Genomic DNA, 16029 nt, shown 5'->3' with positions numbered 1-16029 from the left:
CTTGCTTAAGTATGACTGAGTCAGAACCAGAAACAACATGGTTGGTTGACTCAGGTGCTTCGTATCATGCTATTCCATGTAAGGATTTCTTTAACTCTTACAGAACTGGTGACCTTGGCAAAGTCCGGATGGGAAACTTAGGTTTCTCAAAAATCGTAGGAATTGGAGAAGTGAAAATCGAGACGAGCACAGGGAGTACATTGATTCTTAAGAATGTGAGGCATATACCAGATCTTCGATATAACCTAATCTCTACCGGAGTATTAGATGATGAAGGGTACCACAGTCACTTTGGTGATGGAAAGTGGAAGCTCACAAAAGGGTCAATGGTGATAGCAAGAGGGAAGAAGTGTTGTACTTTATACAGGACTCAAGTAAAACTGTGTAAAGGAGAATTGAATGCAGTTGAAAAAGATTCTTCCACTGATCTTTGGCATAGAAGACTCGGGCACATGAGCGAGAAAGGACTTCAAATCCTTGCTAAACGACAAGACTTACCGAACGTAAAAGGTATAAATTTAAACACTTGCTCTCATTGTTTAGTAGGAAAGCAACATAGAGTATCCTTTCAAAGGAATGCATCTGAAAGAAAATCCAGTGTTTTGGAGCTTGTTTATTCTGACGTTTGTGGACTTTTAAAGGTCAAAACACTTGGTGGTGCTTTGTATTTCGTTACTTTTATAGATGATGCTTCCAGGAAAGTTTGGGCATATGCCATAAAGACCAAAGATCAGGTACTTGCAGTTTTCAAGAATTTCCACAACATGGTAGAACGGGAGACAGGAAAGCCATTGAAGTGCATTCGCACGGACAATAGAGGAGAATACATCGGGTCTTTTGAAGAGTATTGCAAAACCCATGGTATTCGAAATGAACAGACAGTTCCCAAAACTCCACAACAAAATGGTGTAGCAGAACGCATGAACCGCACTATTGTGGAGAGGATCAGATGTATGCTCTCAGAAGCAAAGCTGCCTAAAAGCTTCTGGGGTGAGGCAATGCGTACTGCATGTTATCTGATCAATTTATCACCTTCAGCACCATTAGATGGAGATGTAGCTGAGAGAGTGTGGGTTGGAAAAGAAGTCAGTTATGAACACTTAAGGGTGTTTGGTTGCAGGGCTTTTGTGCATATACCTTAAGATCAAAGAGCAAAGCTTGATGATAAAGCCAAGCAATGCATCTTTTTAGGGTATGCAGATGAGAAATTCGGATACAGGTTATGGGATCCAGTCGATAAGAAGATTATTAGAAGTAGAGATGTGGTCTTTCTTGAAAATCAAACTATTGAGGACTTCGGGAAAGTTGAGAAGCATGAGAATCATAGTAATGATCTCATTGATCTAGATCCACATATCTCTTCTAAGGTTATGCATGATAATGCAGGTGAAGAACAAAATCATGAAGATGAAGCTCATGAAGATGTTCCTATGGGTGATGATGTTGAGCAAGAAATAGAAGTTCAACATGAACCACCAGTTGAATTGAGAAGATCGACTACAGAGAGAGCACCATCTACCAAGTATCCTCCACACGAGTATGTGATGGTTACAGATAGTGGAGAACCACAGTGTTATGAAGAAGCTATAGATGATGAACACAAGAAGGAGTGGTTGAAAGCTATGCAAGATGAGATTGAATCATTGCATAAGAACAACACTTTTAAGTTGGTTGAAAAACCTAAGAATAAGAAAATTCTTAAAAATAAGTGGGTTTTCAAAATCAAGACCGAAGAAAGAAATTCACAACCACGGTATAAGGCACGCCTAGTGGTTAAAGGATTTGGGCATAAGAAGGGTATTGATTTTGATGAGATTTTCTCTCCGGTGGTGAAGATGTCCTCTATACGGTTAGTATTGGGATTGGCTGCAAGTATGAACCTAGAAATTGAACAACTAGATGTCAAGACCGCTTTCCTTCATGGTGACTTGGAGGAAGATGTGTATATGGAACAACCAACAGGGTTTGAAGTTAAAGGTAAGGAACACTTGGTTTGTAAGTTAGAGAAGAGTTTATATGGGCTGAAACAAGCACCAAGACAGTGGTACAAAAAGTTTGAATCATTCATGAAGGATCAAGGGTATCACAGGACGGCTTCAGATCATTGTGTTTTCGTTCATAAATTTCCTGATGGAGATTTGATTATACTTCTACTTTATGTTGATGATATGTTGATTGTTGGTCAGGATGCTAATAAAATTAGCAGGTTAAAGAAGGAACTAAACAAGTATTTCGATATGAAAGACTTGGGTCCAGCAAAACAAATTCTTGGCATGCATATCTCTTGTGATAGGAAAGCTGGAAAACTTTCGCTATCACAAGAAAGATACATTGAGAAGGTTCTAGAAAGGTTCAATATGGACAAGACAAAACCAGTGAGTTGTCCATTAGCCAGTCACTTCAAGTTGACTCGTGATCAGTGTCCATCAACTAGAAGTGAGAAAGAAGAAATGGAGAAAATTCCTTATGCTTCAGCTGTAGGAAGCTTGATGTATGCAATGGTGTGTACAAGACCGGACATTGCATTTGCAGTTGGAGTAGTAAGCAGATTTCTTGCTAATCCAGGCAAAGAGCATTGGTTAGCAGTGAAGTGGATTCTGAAGTATCTTAGAGGTACGTCTAAAGCTCGTATATGTTTTGGTAATGATAAGCCAGTATTAGTCGGTTACACAAATGCAGACATGGCAGGAGATGTAGACTCTAAAAGGTCCACATCAGGCTACTTATTTACATTTTCAGGGGAGCAGTGTCATGGCAATCTAAATTACAAAAGTGTGTAGCTTTATCTACTACAGAGGCAGAATATATTGCCATTACAGAATGTTGCAAGGAGATGTTATGGGTGAAGAGGTTGTTAGAAGAACTTGGTATGAAACAAGATAATTATGTTATTCATTGCGACAGTCAAAGTGGCATCCACCTCAGTAAGAATTCTAGTTTTCATTCAAAGTCCAAGCATATAAATGTGAGATACCAGTGGATCCAAGATGTTCTTGAAGAAAAGGTGTTGAAGATCGAGAAAATCCATACTGACGACAATGGTTCAGATATGATGACAAAACCATTACCTAAAGGCAAACATGAGCTATGTAGCAGTGTTGCAGGTTTGGGGATGGTAGGTCCCTCTTCATAAGTCGGGAGGGGGAGTTTGTTGGGGTCTCTCCTTATAATTAAAGGACTCCTAGTTGGAATAGGATTTCCCTTATTCCTTGTTTGGGGAAAAAAATAGAAGTTTCTATTTTTTCAAGCCTAAAAAGGAATTCCTATTTCTTTTGGTAAACCTCCCTATTTACCATTATAAAAGGGAATGAAAGGGAAGAGATTATACACAACAACTTCCAGAACAAAGAGAAGTCAGAGAAAGAGAGATTTCTGAAGTGGTTCTTTCAAGAGAGATTGGAAGAGCAGAATATTGGTTTGAAGAAAAGAAGATTATTAATCTTGTGAAGCAATTTAGTTTGTGGTTATCTTCTTCAACCTTTAGTAATCTACTAAGGAGTAAGAGATTTTATTTCTTTGTTTCTTTGTTCAGTTTATCCACCATAGGTTTGGTGAAGAGTTGTCCAAGAGTGCTTCTACACATCTTGAAGAATTGTGTAACCCATTATTATCATTATAGTGGAAGATTTCTGGACTAGGTCCCGTGGTTTTTTACCTTGGGAAAATGGTTGATTAGGTCAATATATTATTAATAATAACTAAAAAAACATGTAACATTTTATATTAACTAAAAGTTACCAAAATAATATGAGTATTGATGCATAAGGTTTAAAATAATATGAATAATTATTATTAAGGTCATTTTCTATTTTATTCTTTCCCTAAATATCCTTACTCATTTAAATCTATCTTCTCTTTAGAAAACTCATAAACTTTAGGGGTTTCTTCTTCTTCTTCTCCCATTCGTTCTTCTTCTTCTTCGGTTCTTCTCCTTCTTCATCTTTGTTTCAATGTGTACAATTTTTTATTACTTGATAAAACTTATGTTCTTAGAGATAATATACGAGAATATTGTTATCTCCTTTGTTCAAGTTTTCTACTACCACCATAGAGTAGCTCGTGTTTTCATCTCTTTATCTCTTTAATACCACCACCAGAGATCTAAGAGCAGTTCGGGTTTTCAAACTCAGTTTGCATTGTACGCACATGCAAACGCAGTTTGCAATATTGCAAATGCAAACACATGTTTGCAATATCGCAAATGCAAACACATGTTTGCAATATCGCAAATGCAAACACATGTTTGCATAACAGATTGTTGCAAACACGTTTGCAGAAAAACGTAAAGGAAAAAAACGTCGTTTTTTTTCTGAGTTTTTTTTTTTTGAAAAAAATATTGAAAGTGGATCTTATTAGAAAGCTAATGAAAAATTATTTCTAAATATATAATTTTTATAGAAATCCGACATCTCTAACAAAAGTTATATCGATTTAAAGTTTAAAGAAAAATAAAAGAATTTAGTTACACAAAATGACAAAAAGAGTATTTTAGTATTTGCACACTTTTTGACCTGAATAATAATTTTCAAATGTTTTGTGCTTTTCTACTCATTTTCAATAATATTTTGACCTTTCTAGAAATTACCCCTTTTACCTTCTAGTTTGGAGGGGTTTTTTGCCACGTTAAATAATCTTGGTATCTCTACTTTTACTTTCGCATCATTTATCTTCATATTCCTGAACAAGTTAATTAGGTTATTTTTCCTAACAGAAAATACCAGTAGTTAAAGCTGAATGTTGAGCTATATTCATTCTTAAAGCCACAGACATGTATTTGGTTGAGATGGAGTTCAAGTGAAATAACTGTTTATATAATGGTAGCAAATTGTGGTGTTACGAGGAGTTTTCGAGAGATTCATATATCACCTTGATTCTAATTCTCTGCTAAATTTAAAACAAGTGTTTTCTTCTTGTTGGTTGAATGATTTTTATCATTTAGGAAATGGATTCATCCATAATTCGGAGCTAGTCATGTTTAACGGGAAAAATGCGGATTTTTCGTCATCCTTAACTGGCAGAGTTATGGGTAAAGAGAGCCTCAAAGAATCCAATTGTTATAATATCCCTCCACTCTTGAGGCACTGCTATTGTATATCTAGCTTGAATCTTGATGTTTGTATCTAGAAATGATATAGAACTTCAAAGAAACTAAATAGATTGAGCTGGAAGCTGTTATCACTGGAGTGTGGTGATATCTTTTTTGATACTCTATTTATGCTTTCGATTGATTGTCATTCGCCCATTGGGGATCTGAAGTTAGATTTGAAGCTTTCGCAGTTTCATAATTTAAAAGACATCTCATTGCGGACTGATCGCCTTTGAAAATTTAGCAAAATTAGTTAACATGTCTCTATCTATTACAAGCTTAAACATTAAACTATTCGCTCCATTTAGCCCCCTCATCCCAAGACTAATTGAATAAAACTCCGATAATAATTCACCTAGCAAGACTAAGTGAATCAAACTCGGATAACAATTCTGGATACTGGTTATCTTGGATACTCTTCGGCATAACACCTTGACCTATTTCCCAACTCATCGGAACTTCCATATCCCTACAAAAGAAAACACAGAACCAACAGATACTTGTCAGTTATCCGTTAAAACAACAATTCACAGTCAAGCTTCCACGAATTATAAAGTCGTTTTTTCTACCTTAAGTAAGAACCAAGTGAAAGAATAAGAAGATAGATAGGTTATGGCATACCCTTCGAGACACTTGAACTCGCAGTAGTTTCTTCTCTGGACTGTATATTCCCCAAATACATCTTCAAGTTTATTGGCCAGCTCGGGTATCTCCTTTTGTGACCGGATATCCAAAACTTTCATTACCTGCTGAATGTAGCATTCTGTATTTTCTTTCTGAACATCTACAGTCCAAACAAGGCTCAGATGTTCATTAATCTTGTTCTGTTTCAATAGCTCAGATAGGGTCTTGTCGATGTTTTTTAGGTTCTGCTTTGAGGTACGATCGCGCCAACCACTTGATAGCTTTATCAATAGATCAACTACTTGAATACGGGTTTTGACATTCTTTATTTTACAAAAAGCATTTGAAAATCCATTTCCAAAGACAACCTACGAAACATAGACAAATGAGCCTGAAAATGCTTCATTAGTTAAACTTCAGATAGACAACGAAAGGGAAGCAACTTACTACCTTCCATCTTGCACCGCTAAAAAGTAGAGAATACATAGCTCGTAAATCAACAAACGGGTCGCGCTTGACAAAGTCGTACAGTACTGCTCTGGATAATCTCTTGTCATCTTCGGCATAAAAATAACATTCATGGTCCTTTGCATCAAGTACTAATTTCCTCCAAACTGAATCACTTTTGATTAGAGTTTGCCCGTCTCCCACAATCCACAGACAGTATCTTGCCCTTGTAAGAGCGACATTTGTTCGTTGAGGATTGGAAAGAAATCCCACTGACCCTTTCAAGTTGGACCGAACGGTAGACAAAATTATGACATCTTCTTCACCACCTTGAAACCCATCAACAGATCGAACGCTCACCATGAAATCACTATTTGATCCATATTTGTCAAGTTTCTGTGTGAGTGCAAGTACTTGTTCTTTATATTGGGATATAATACCTATACTCACCTTCTGGTTTGTCGAAACACTTGCTGCATTTAACCAAAAACTCACTCAAGGAATAAAGAAGTTAACATTGTTATATGTATGGAATAAGAGTTGTCAAAAAAGATTACCTTTGAAAAGATTTTCAACTATTTCACAAATTACTGCAACTTCCAACATATTTTTGCAGCTATGGGTGGTGCCGAATTCCTCCTCCCCATATGAAACATCTATGAATGAATAAGCTCCATACATATCTCCTTGAAGCAATTCTCTTTTATAACTTTCATCTTTGACATTAGGGGCATCTGAAATCTGATTGTTGTAAAACTCAGCATTCGGGAACGCGCTTATGGATGGATGCATTCTATACTGAGTACTTAAAAGATGCCTTTGATAGCCCAAAGACACCAACCTCTCAAAAAGACTTCTTCCGAATTGAGCCTCCTCAGAGATCTAGCAAACAAACATAATTCCAACATTAGAGCGTATTAGCATGATCCCACATTGCCTGGGCATTAGATTGTGTGTAGTAAACAAGTTTGGGCAGTCCTTTCTTACAAGACGGTTTTCAAGGAGAGGTAGGCACAAGAGTTTGTGAAGGAATAAATAACAAGTCAAAGAAAAAAGTAATTGCGATAAAGTGTACCTTGCTGTGGACCAAAGCGGGCAACTGACGTTCGTCCCCTATAAGAATCGCATGCCGAATACCAGGAAGACGCAAGGGAATGGCTGACTCGCATTCTTTATGTTGGGCAGCTTCATCGATCACCACAACCTTAGTTTTATTAATTCCTATCAACTTCGCGCAGCTAGAAGAAGTACAGAATATAAGGCAAGCATTTTGCAAGCAAAAGTCACTCATTGTATCTTTCACGATGTCGCGAGAAACTGAAAATTCTGAAATGGATTTAAGACTTTCCAGGCATTCCTTTTTCGTCTTACTTAATAGGAGTAAAGATGAGTCACAAATATTGTCTATAGTATTAGAGTTGGAGAATAATTCCTTCACGTTTTCATCTGTAAGAGAGTCACTATCTAGTAAAATTTTCAAAAGCTCAAGCAACTCAAGGGCTCTATACATATCTTCCACCATTTTGACAGGAAGTAATTGTTGGCAATTTGAACCATTGCCTTGGTTCAACCATTGCCTTGGTTGAATTAAAATTAAAAGAGACACATCCTTAGGATCATGTCTTTCTATATAGATGTCTCTCCATATAGTCACAATCATCTCTATATATACATAATCAGATTTCATTTTAGAAATAGAAAAATCAATTAGTTTCTGAGTTAAGAGTTTGCATTAGAAGTAAAAGAAGTTAAGAGAGTTCTCTACGTATTTGGTTCGAAGTTTCTTGAAGAACTTAGTGCTGCGCTTCAAGAAGGTAAGACTGTTTTATCCTGGGAGACGATTCGTATATACAACCCGGCTTAGCACCATTGCGGGACGAATAACGTCTTAAGGAGAGAGTATCCAATACTCGACTCGGTCATAAAATTATACTTTATATTGTTGTTAGTCTGTTGCATAATTTGTCGAACGGAATCATTATCGAATTGTGTGTTCGAGAAGGACAATTAAACTAATTAGTCCAACAATCTTAAGACGTTATTCCTTAATGAAAATACCATTCGACAAATTGGACAAGTTAGTTCTATAATACTATAATGGTGGACGAGATAATTTAGTGTTACTGTTATATTGACAAAGTAATCTAAGGCATAAAAGAAAGTTAGATACTGGCATTTATCTATGTGGTGTTATTTCTAAATCAAAGTTTACATATAATTTATTAGTTACTGTCCTCAATAAATCGTAGACCCCTAGTTGCTATTAGACAATTTGTATTGATGCATGTTGCATGGGATAGGCACTGTTAGAACTTAGTAAGTTTAATCTTCCTTTTGGTTGCCTGTACCAACTCATCTAGTTTTAATTGGTTCATAGACTCTCTTTCTTAGTTAGTATTAAATTCAAATAATATAATACTACAAAAACCAAATAAAACCCTCGGTGTGCGTCTCTGTTAGAAACAGAGCAAGTCTATTTGACTCTATCTCTTTAAATATTAGCATGAGAATTAAACCTATACACTCTCTGCCTGTCTTCTTTGATTCTTTGGAAAAAAATATTGTGGATCCCTGTTCTATTTAATTAAGTGATAATCTGTCGAAATAGCATACCTTGGTGATTTTGTAATCATCTAAATATTGACTTTGGTATTCTTATCACATCTCAGTTTCGGTTAATGTTTGTAAGTGCTTTATTCACTCTATAATTTTAAATTTAAATCAATTACTTATTGTTTATTGTCAAGACGGTATACAATCAAGAAAAGTATACAATTTACTACCATATTCTTATTAGTCTGTGAATTGTGTATTCAACAGACAATGGCAAGTAATACCGGAAACAATGTTCATGTCCCTCCAACTCATGTTGCACACGGAGAAAAACCTGAGAAGTTTACTGGCGCCGATTTTAAGAGATGGCAACAAAAGATGTTGTTCTATTTGACCACTCTTAACCTTGCTAGGCTGTTATACGAAGAAGCACCCACTCTCAAGGAAGATGGGTCGGATTTTGAGAATGTGGCTGCAGTAGATGCTTGGAAACATTCTGATTTCCTTTGCAAAAATTACATTCTCAATGGTCTCGATAATTCCTTATACAACGTTTATAGTCCGATTAAAACGGCAAAAGAATTATGGGAATCATTAGAGAATAAGTATAAGTCTGAAACTGCCGGAGTGAAAAAATTCATCATAGGAAGGTTCTTGGATTTCAAGATGACAGACCTTAAAACTGTCATTAGCCAAGTTCAAGAATTCCAATTAATTTTACAAGAATTAAAGGCAGAAAAATTGGTGATTAGTGAATCATTTCAAGTGGGAGCAATCATTGAAAAATTGCCACCATCTTGGAAAGATTTTAAAAATTACCTTAAGCATAAACGCAAGGAAATGGACTTGGAGGACTTGATTTTAAAATTGAGAGTTGAAGAAGATAGTCGTCTTGCCGAGAAAAAGAATGAGAAGCCTTCTGAAATCTCAAAAGTGAATGTGGTTGAAGGGGGGCTGAAAAAGAAAAGGAAATTTTCCGGTAAAGAAAAATATCATGGGAACTCTAAGAAGTTCAAAGGTACTTGTTACAATTGCAATAAGAAAGGACATCTTGCCAAAGATTGTCGCTCCAAAACTTGGAAGAAAAATTTCAAGAAAAGAAAGATGGAAGACAAAGTGATAGATAACTTGTCTGATGGTGTCAAAGAGATTAATTTATGTGCCGTTATTTCTGAAGTCAACTTGGTAAATAATCCAAGAGAATGGTGGGTAGACACTGGTGCTACTCGTCATATTTGTTCAGATAAAGGAGTATTCTCATCTTATAAAAAAGTAGAAAACGCTGAACCTTTATTTATGGGAAATTCGGCAACATCCAAAGTTGAAGGCACCGGGACAGTCATACTTAAATTCACATCTGGAAAGGAAGTAACTCTGAAAAATGTGTTTCATGTACCCGACATCCGAAAGAATTTAGTTTCTGGTTCTTTATTAAGTAAGAATGGTTTTAAACTTGTATTTGAATCTGATAATTTTATTCTTACTAAGAATGGGATGTACGTGGGAAAGGGGTATTTAAGTGAAGGTCTGTTCAAGATGAATGTAATGACCATTATTCCTAAGATTAATAAAATTAATGATTTTGCTTATATTGTTGATTCGTGTATGAAGTGGCATGAGAGGTTAGGACATGTTAATAATGATTCTTTAAGAAGATTAATTAACATGGACCTTATACCTAAATTTGATTTAAATACCAATCATAAATGTGAAGTTTGTGTCGAATCAAAAATGACTAAGTCGTCTTTCCGTTCAGTTGAAAGAGACACAGAACCGTTAGAACTAATACATAGTGATATATGTGACTTAAAAACGGTTCAGACAAGAGGTGGGAAAAAATACTTCATCACATTTATAGATGATAGTACCAGATATTGTCATGTTTACTTATTAAGAAGTAAAGATGAAGCCGTAGAAAAATTTAAAATATATAAAAGTGAAGTTGAGAATCAACTCGATAAAAAGATTAAAACTTTACGAAGTGATAGAGGTGGTGAATATGAATCGCCATTTGCTGATATTTGTGCTGAAAGTGGTATTATCCATCAAACAACGGCTCCTTATTCGCCTCAACAAAATGGAGTCGCTGAAAGAAAAAATCGAACTTTAAAAGAAATGATGAACGCATTACTTATAAGTTCAGGATTACCCCAAAATTTGTGGGGGGAAGCTTTGCTTTCAGCAAACTATATTTTGAACAAATTGCCTCATAAGAAAAAGGATAAAACTCCTTATGAGTTATGGAAAGGAAAAAAGCCTTCTTATAAATACCTCAAAGTGTGGGGGTGTTTAGCAAAAGTGGCGATTCCTACACCGAAGAAGGTCAAAATTGGACCAAAAACTATCGATTGTATTTTCATAGGATATGCACATAATAGTAGTGCATACAGATTTCTCATACATAAATCTGAAATTCAAGACTTACATATTAATACGGTAATCGAATCAAGAAATGCTATATTTTTTGAGGACATATTTCCATGTAAATTAGACGATGAGAAAAGTTCCAAAAAGAGGAAATTTGAGTATATTAGTAACAATGAAAATACAAACCAAAATGATAAAGAGAATGTGGTTCAAGAACCACAAGCAGGAGAAAATAAAGAGGAACTCCGAAGAGGCAAGAGACAAAAAATTGCCAAAACATACGGTCCGGATTTCCTCACATATTTGTTAGAACAAGAACCGCAAACATACAAAGAAGCAATGTCTTCTCCTGAATCTCAATTTTGGAAAGAGGCCGTAAATAACGAAATTGAGTCTATCCTTCAGAACCATACATGGGAGTTAGTAGATCTTCCACCGGGGTGTAAACCATTGGGTTATAAATGGATTTTCAAGAGAAAATTAAAAACGGATGGTTCTATAGACAAGTACAAAGCGAGACTTGTCGCAAAAGGATTTAAACAAAAAGAAGGATTAGACTATTTTGATACATATTCTCCTGTTACGAGAATAACATCAATTCGGGTATTAATTGCTATAGCATCTCTATATAATTTAGAGATACATCAAATGGATGTTAAAACTGCTTTCTTGAATGGTGAATTAGAAGAAGAGATCTATATGGAACAACCGGAAGGGTTTATAGTACCCGGTCAAGAAAAGAAAGTTTGTAAATTAGTGAGGTCACTGTATGGGCTGAAACAAGCACCAAAACAGTGGCATGAGAAATTCGACAAAGCCATGTTGTCAAATGGTTTTAGTATTAACGAGTGTGATAAATGTGTCTACACTAAATCTACTACCAACGGAGTTATAATTCTATGCTTGTATGTAGACGACATGTTAATAATGGGTAGCAATTTAGATATGATCAAATCTACAAAGAAAATGCTATCAAAAGTATTTGATATGAAAGATTTAGGTCAAGCAGACTTAATTCTTGGAATCAAGATATGTCGAACTTCTAATGGAATAGTTTTATCTCAATCACATTATATTGAGAAAATTTTAGAGAAATTCAACAAAAATGATAATCAAGTTGTAAAAACTCCAGTAGACCTTAGTCTACATCTAACTAAGAATACGGGTCATAGTACTAACCAATTAGAATATTCTCGGATAATTGGTAGTTTGATGTATCTAATGAATTGTACACGACCTGATATTGCATACTCAGTAAGTAAATTGAGTAGGTTTACGAGCAATCCAAATACAAGTCATTGGAGTGCTCTGATAAGAGTTCTTAGATATTTAAGATATACTAAGGAGTATGGGTTACATTTTACCAAATACCCTGCAGTTCTTGAAGGGTATACTGATGCAAATTGGATTTCAGATACAAACGATTCTAAATCCACAAGCGGTTATGTTTTTACTATAGGTGGTGCATCAGTTTCTTGGAAGTCCTCAAAACAAACTTGCATAGCAAGATCAACCATGGAGTCAGAGTTTATTGCTTTAGACAAAGCTGGAGAAGAAGCTGAATGGCTTCGTAATTTTCTAGAGGATATTCCAATTTGGCCAAAACCGGTGTCTGCTATTAAAATACATTGCGATAGTAAATCGGCAATTGGCAAGGCACATAATAAAATGTATAACGGAAAATCTCGACACATACGTCGAAGACACAATACCGTTAAACATTTGCTCACAAGTGGAATTATAACAATTGATTATATAAAATCAAAGGATAACCTAGCGGATCCATTTACAAAGGGGTTATCGAAAGAGCAAATGTACAAACTATCAAGGGGAATGGGCTTAAAGCCTAAAGTAAATGAGTAGATCGCAATAGAAACCCAACCTAGTTGACTGGAGATCCCAAGATCTAGGTTCAAAAGGGACAACATAAATGTGAAATACTCGCCAGTAACACTGAAAGAGTCATTCTCTTACCCATTCCTAAGTATCAGTGTTGCCTGTCAGGTGATAGGATAAGCGATGCTTTTAATGATGCCTATATTCTTGTGTAAACAAGTGGGGTACGTCAGGGTACTCTTCATAGGACATCACCTATGTGAGTGTAGAACTGATGCCGGTTCTATGAGAATGTCTTAAGGCGGAATTCTCTAAAGCACTCATGAATCCAGGAGTTGTCCAGGGCCGAAAAGGACAAAACCAAAGAATCAAATATGTACGGAAGAAGTTGTGTGTTGGCTATTGTATCGACTTACTGCGAAAATTGAATAGTTCAAGACATCATGTTCACTAATCAATTAGTAAGTCCGGTAGTCATACACTAAGGAAGGTTCAAAGCCAAAAGCCACCTCTCCTGATGCAACAACTTTCATTTGAACTCTCTTAGTTAGTATGCATTGTCAGTTTGCATAGTCTTCATATAGAATAAATTTTAATTCATGTGGGGGATTGTTGGCAATTTGAACCATTGCCTTGGTTCAACCATTGCCTTGGTTGAATTAAAATTAAAAGAGACACATCCTTAGGATCATGTCTTTCTATATAGATGTCTCTCCATATAGTCACAATCATCTCTATATATACATAATCAGATTTCATTTTAGAAATAGAAAAATCAATTAGTTTCTGAGTTAAGAGTTTGCATTAGAAGTAAAAGAAGTTAAGAGAGTTCTCTACGTATTTGGTTCGAAGTTTCTTGAAGAACTTAGTGCTGCGCTTCAAGAAGGTAAGACTGTTTTATCCTGGGAGACGATTCGTATATACAACCCGGCTTAGCACCATTGCGGGACGAATAACGTCTTAAGGAGAGAGTATCCAATACTCGACTCGGTCATAAAATTATACTTTATATTGTTGTTAGTCTGTTGCATAATTTGTCGAACGGAATCATTATCGAATTGTGTGTTCGAGAAGGACAATTAAACTAATTAGTCCAACAGTAATGAGGTTGGCATGTGAGTGCAGATTTGTTTTATGCAATTCCTTATTTTCTTCTGATTGAAATCAAATTCCATTCTCACAAATTCCCTGATTGTAAGTTCCCTATCTAATGTTTTATCTTCGATCTCTTCCCATTTTCTCTCTTCTAAGTAGTCAAGGTACTGTTGATGTGCTTCTTCGAGCAAATAACTCATTGAATCTAAATACTTCCCCGATCCATCAAGCATCTTAAAGCACTTCTTTAGTTTTTTAACACGATGATCGATAAAGATGTCTCGTAAATGTTCACGTTCGTCAATCATCATTCGCTCCCTATTCCCAAGTAACACTATATCTCCCAACCCATAACCTCCATATTTCATTACTTCCCTAACAATTGCTAATAACTGAGAAGCGACTTCAACAACTGCATTATTAGTTGGTGCACATATAACAGTTTTGCAATTCATCTTTAAAAGAACAGAAAGAAGGGTACCAACTGTTTTTGTTTTACCAGTGCCCGGAGGACCCCATATAAGCTTTACAGAGTTTTTATGATCACATCTAATTGCCGAAATAGAGCTTAAAACCGCATCAAGTTGAGTATCGTTCAAATTACACGAATTCAAGTTCTTGCATTCATCTTTCTCTAGGACAGAATCAAGTTCTTGAGGACAAATACTGCAGCTTTCACTAACCTGTAAAAGTAAATAACAATAGAATAAGCAAACAGACACTACCCTTTGACAGGTTTCAAACCAATTAATACGTACCTCTGATGTCCTTATTAACATCATCCTACATCGCACGGGCATTAGAATTGGTAAAGTGGACAAGTCTTTGCCAGTTTTGGAGAAAATTAGGCCCAATGGGATGAACACCAGAGGTACTTGTTAGGATTATCCCGCATTGATTGGTATAAAACTCTTGGGCAGGGCTTTCCGGACAAGCTGATTTTCAAGAAGAGTTAGGCCCATCGGACTCTAACATTACTAAGTTTGTAAAATACCCACGAAAAAGAAACAAGCATAAAAGAAAATGAGACTTACCAGAGGAGAAGCAGATAAAACCTGCCCAATTATGTTTGAGTTGCCGCTATGAAGAGCTTACCAAATACGATCATATGGCACTATATTCATAACTGAAATAGCAAAAAGTGGTCCAACATTTTTCTTACGACCTTGAAATAAAACAATCGGTTTTGACGCAAGTATGTGGATAGTCTCAGTAAAATATTTTCTTCTATACGATCTCGATAACACTACGGCAGGAAGATATGGCCTTTGGGGTCTGTTCAAGTCATCGATAGACGAGGGAAATACATCAGAAAAAGCAATTATATCACAAGGGCAAAGAGAGTCGGCATTGTCAACTGTCAATTTGTAATAGATGTCGTCGGGTGCTATACGGTTCTTAACTCTCTTGACTGATAAGATTCTAAAGACATGAGACTGACTCAGGTTGCTTATACTGGAGAAGAATTCGGTATGTATTTCTTCGAGGAGAGGATTACAAAATGAGTTCAAGTAATCCTTGACGGACGAGAACGTTTCTGGAATCTTTTCCACCTACACAACAATGAAACAAACAATCCAGCTTCTCATAAGAAACTAACAAAAGAAATCCACTTGTTTGCAGCCGTTGCAACAAAATTTCCGGAACTAGGCCCGAAAATATGTCAATGGACCGAAAAGATGATATGACACAACCAAATTGCGTTTCTCGAACCCGAATAAGACTTTACAACTCAACCATTGTAATAACCACTACAAACCCACTTTAGCCTTAAATGAATTAGTAATGTAGCATCATTTAGGTCTCACTTCAACATTTTGAGTGTAAGAAATATTTAGATGAATAAGATGTTTATTACAATGGTAAGGAGTTAAGGAAAAGGGGGATGTAGCTCAGATGGTAGAGCGCTCGCTTAGCATGCGAGAGGTACGAGGATCGATACCCCGCATCTCCATTACAAATAATTTTTAAAGAAGAAGCAAAGTTTGTTCTTAACAACTGATTATAATGTTCGCAAAATT

General features: G+C 35.9%; 2 protein-coding genes and 1 non-coding gene across 3 annotated transcripts in view; 2 read left to right on the top strand and 1 right to left on the bottom strand.

Moving 5' to 3' along the window:
- LOC147564047 (ARM repeat superfamily protein) overlaps positions 1-16029 on the top strand; it is a 59213-nt gene that overhangs the window by 18425 nt on the left and 24759 nt on the right. The window lies entirely within an intron of this gene.
- Positions 5438-14790, bottom strand: LOC147564054 (helicase SEN1-like). Its single transcript, XM_086644992.1, has 7 exons — positions 14767-14790; positions 14010-14691; positions 7233-7687; positions 6715-7039; positions 6161-6630; positions 5708-6078; positions 5438-5555 (listed from the first exon to the last, which is right to left on the bottom strand). The coding sequence occupies exons 1-7, from the start codon at positions 14788-14790 to the stop codon at positions 5438-5440; spliced, it is 2445 nt and encodes an 814-aa protein (XP_086501118.1).
- Positions 15890-15962, top strand: TRNAA-AGC (transfer RNA alanine (anticodon AGC)). Its single transcript has one exon. It is a non-coding gene; the product is annotated as a tRNA-Ala (tRNA).

Source organism: Eschscholzia californica, unplaced genomic scaffold, assembly GCF_041429995.1.
Source record: "Eschscholzia californica isolate CP2 unplaced genomic scaffold, dmEscCali1.0.p SCAF_1, whole genome shotgun sequence".
NCBI classification, from domain to species: domain Eukaryota; kingdom Viridiplantae; phylum Streptophyta; class Magnoliopsida; order Ranunculales; family Papaveraceae; genus Eschscholzia; species Eschscholzia californica.
This window is presented reverse-complemented; position numbering and strand designations above follow the sequence as displayed.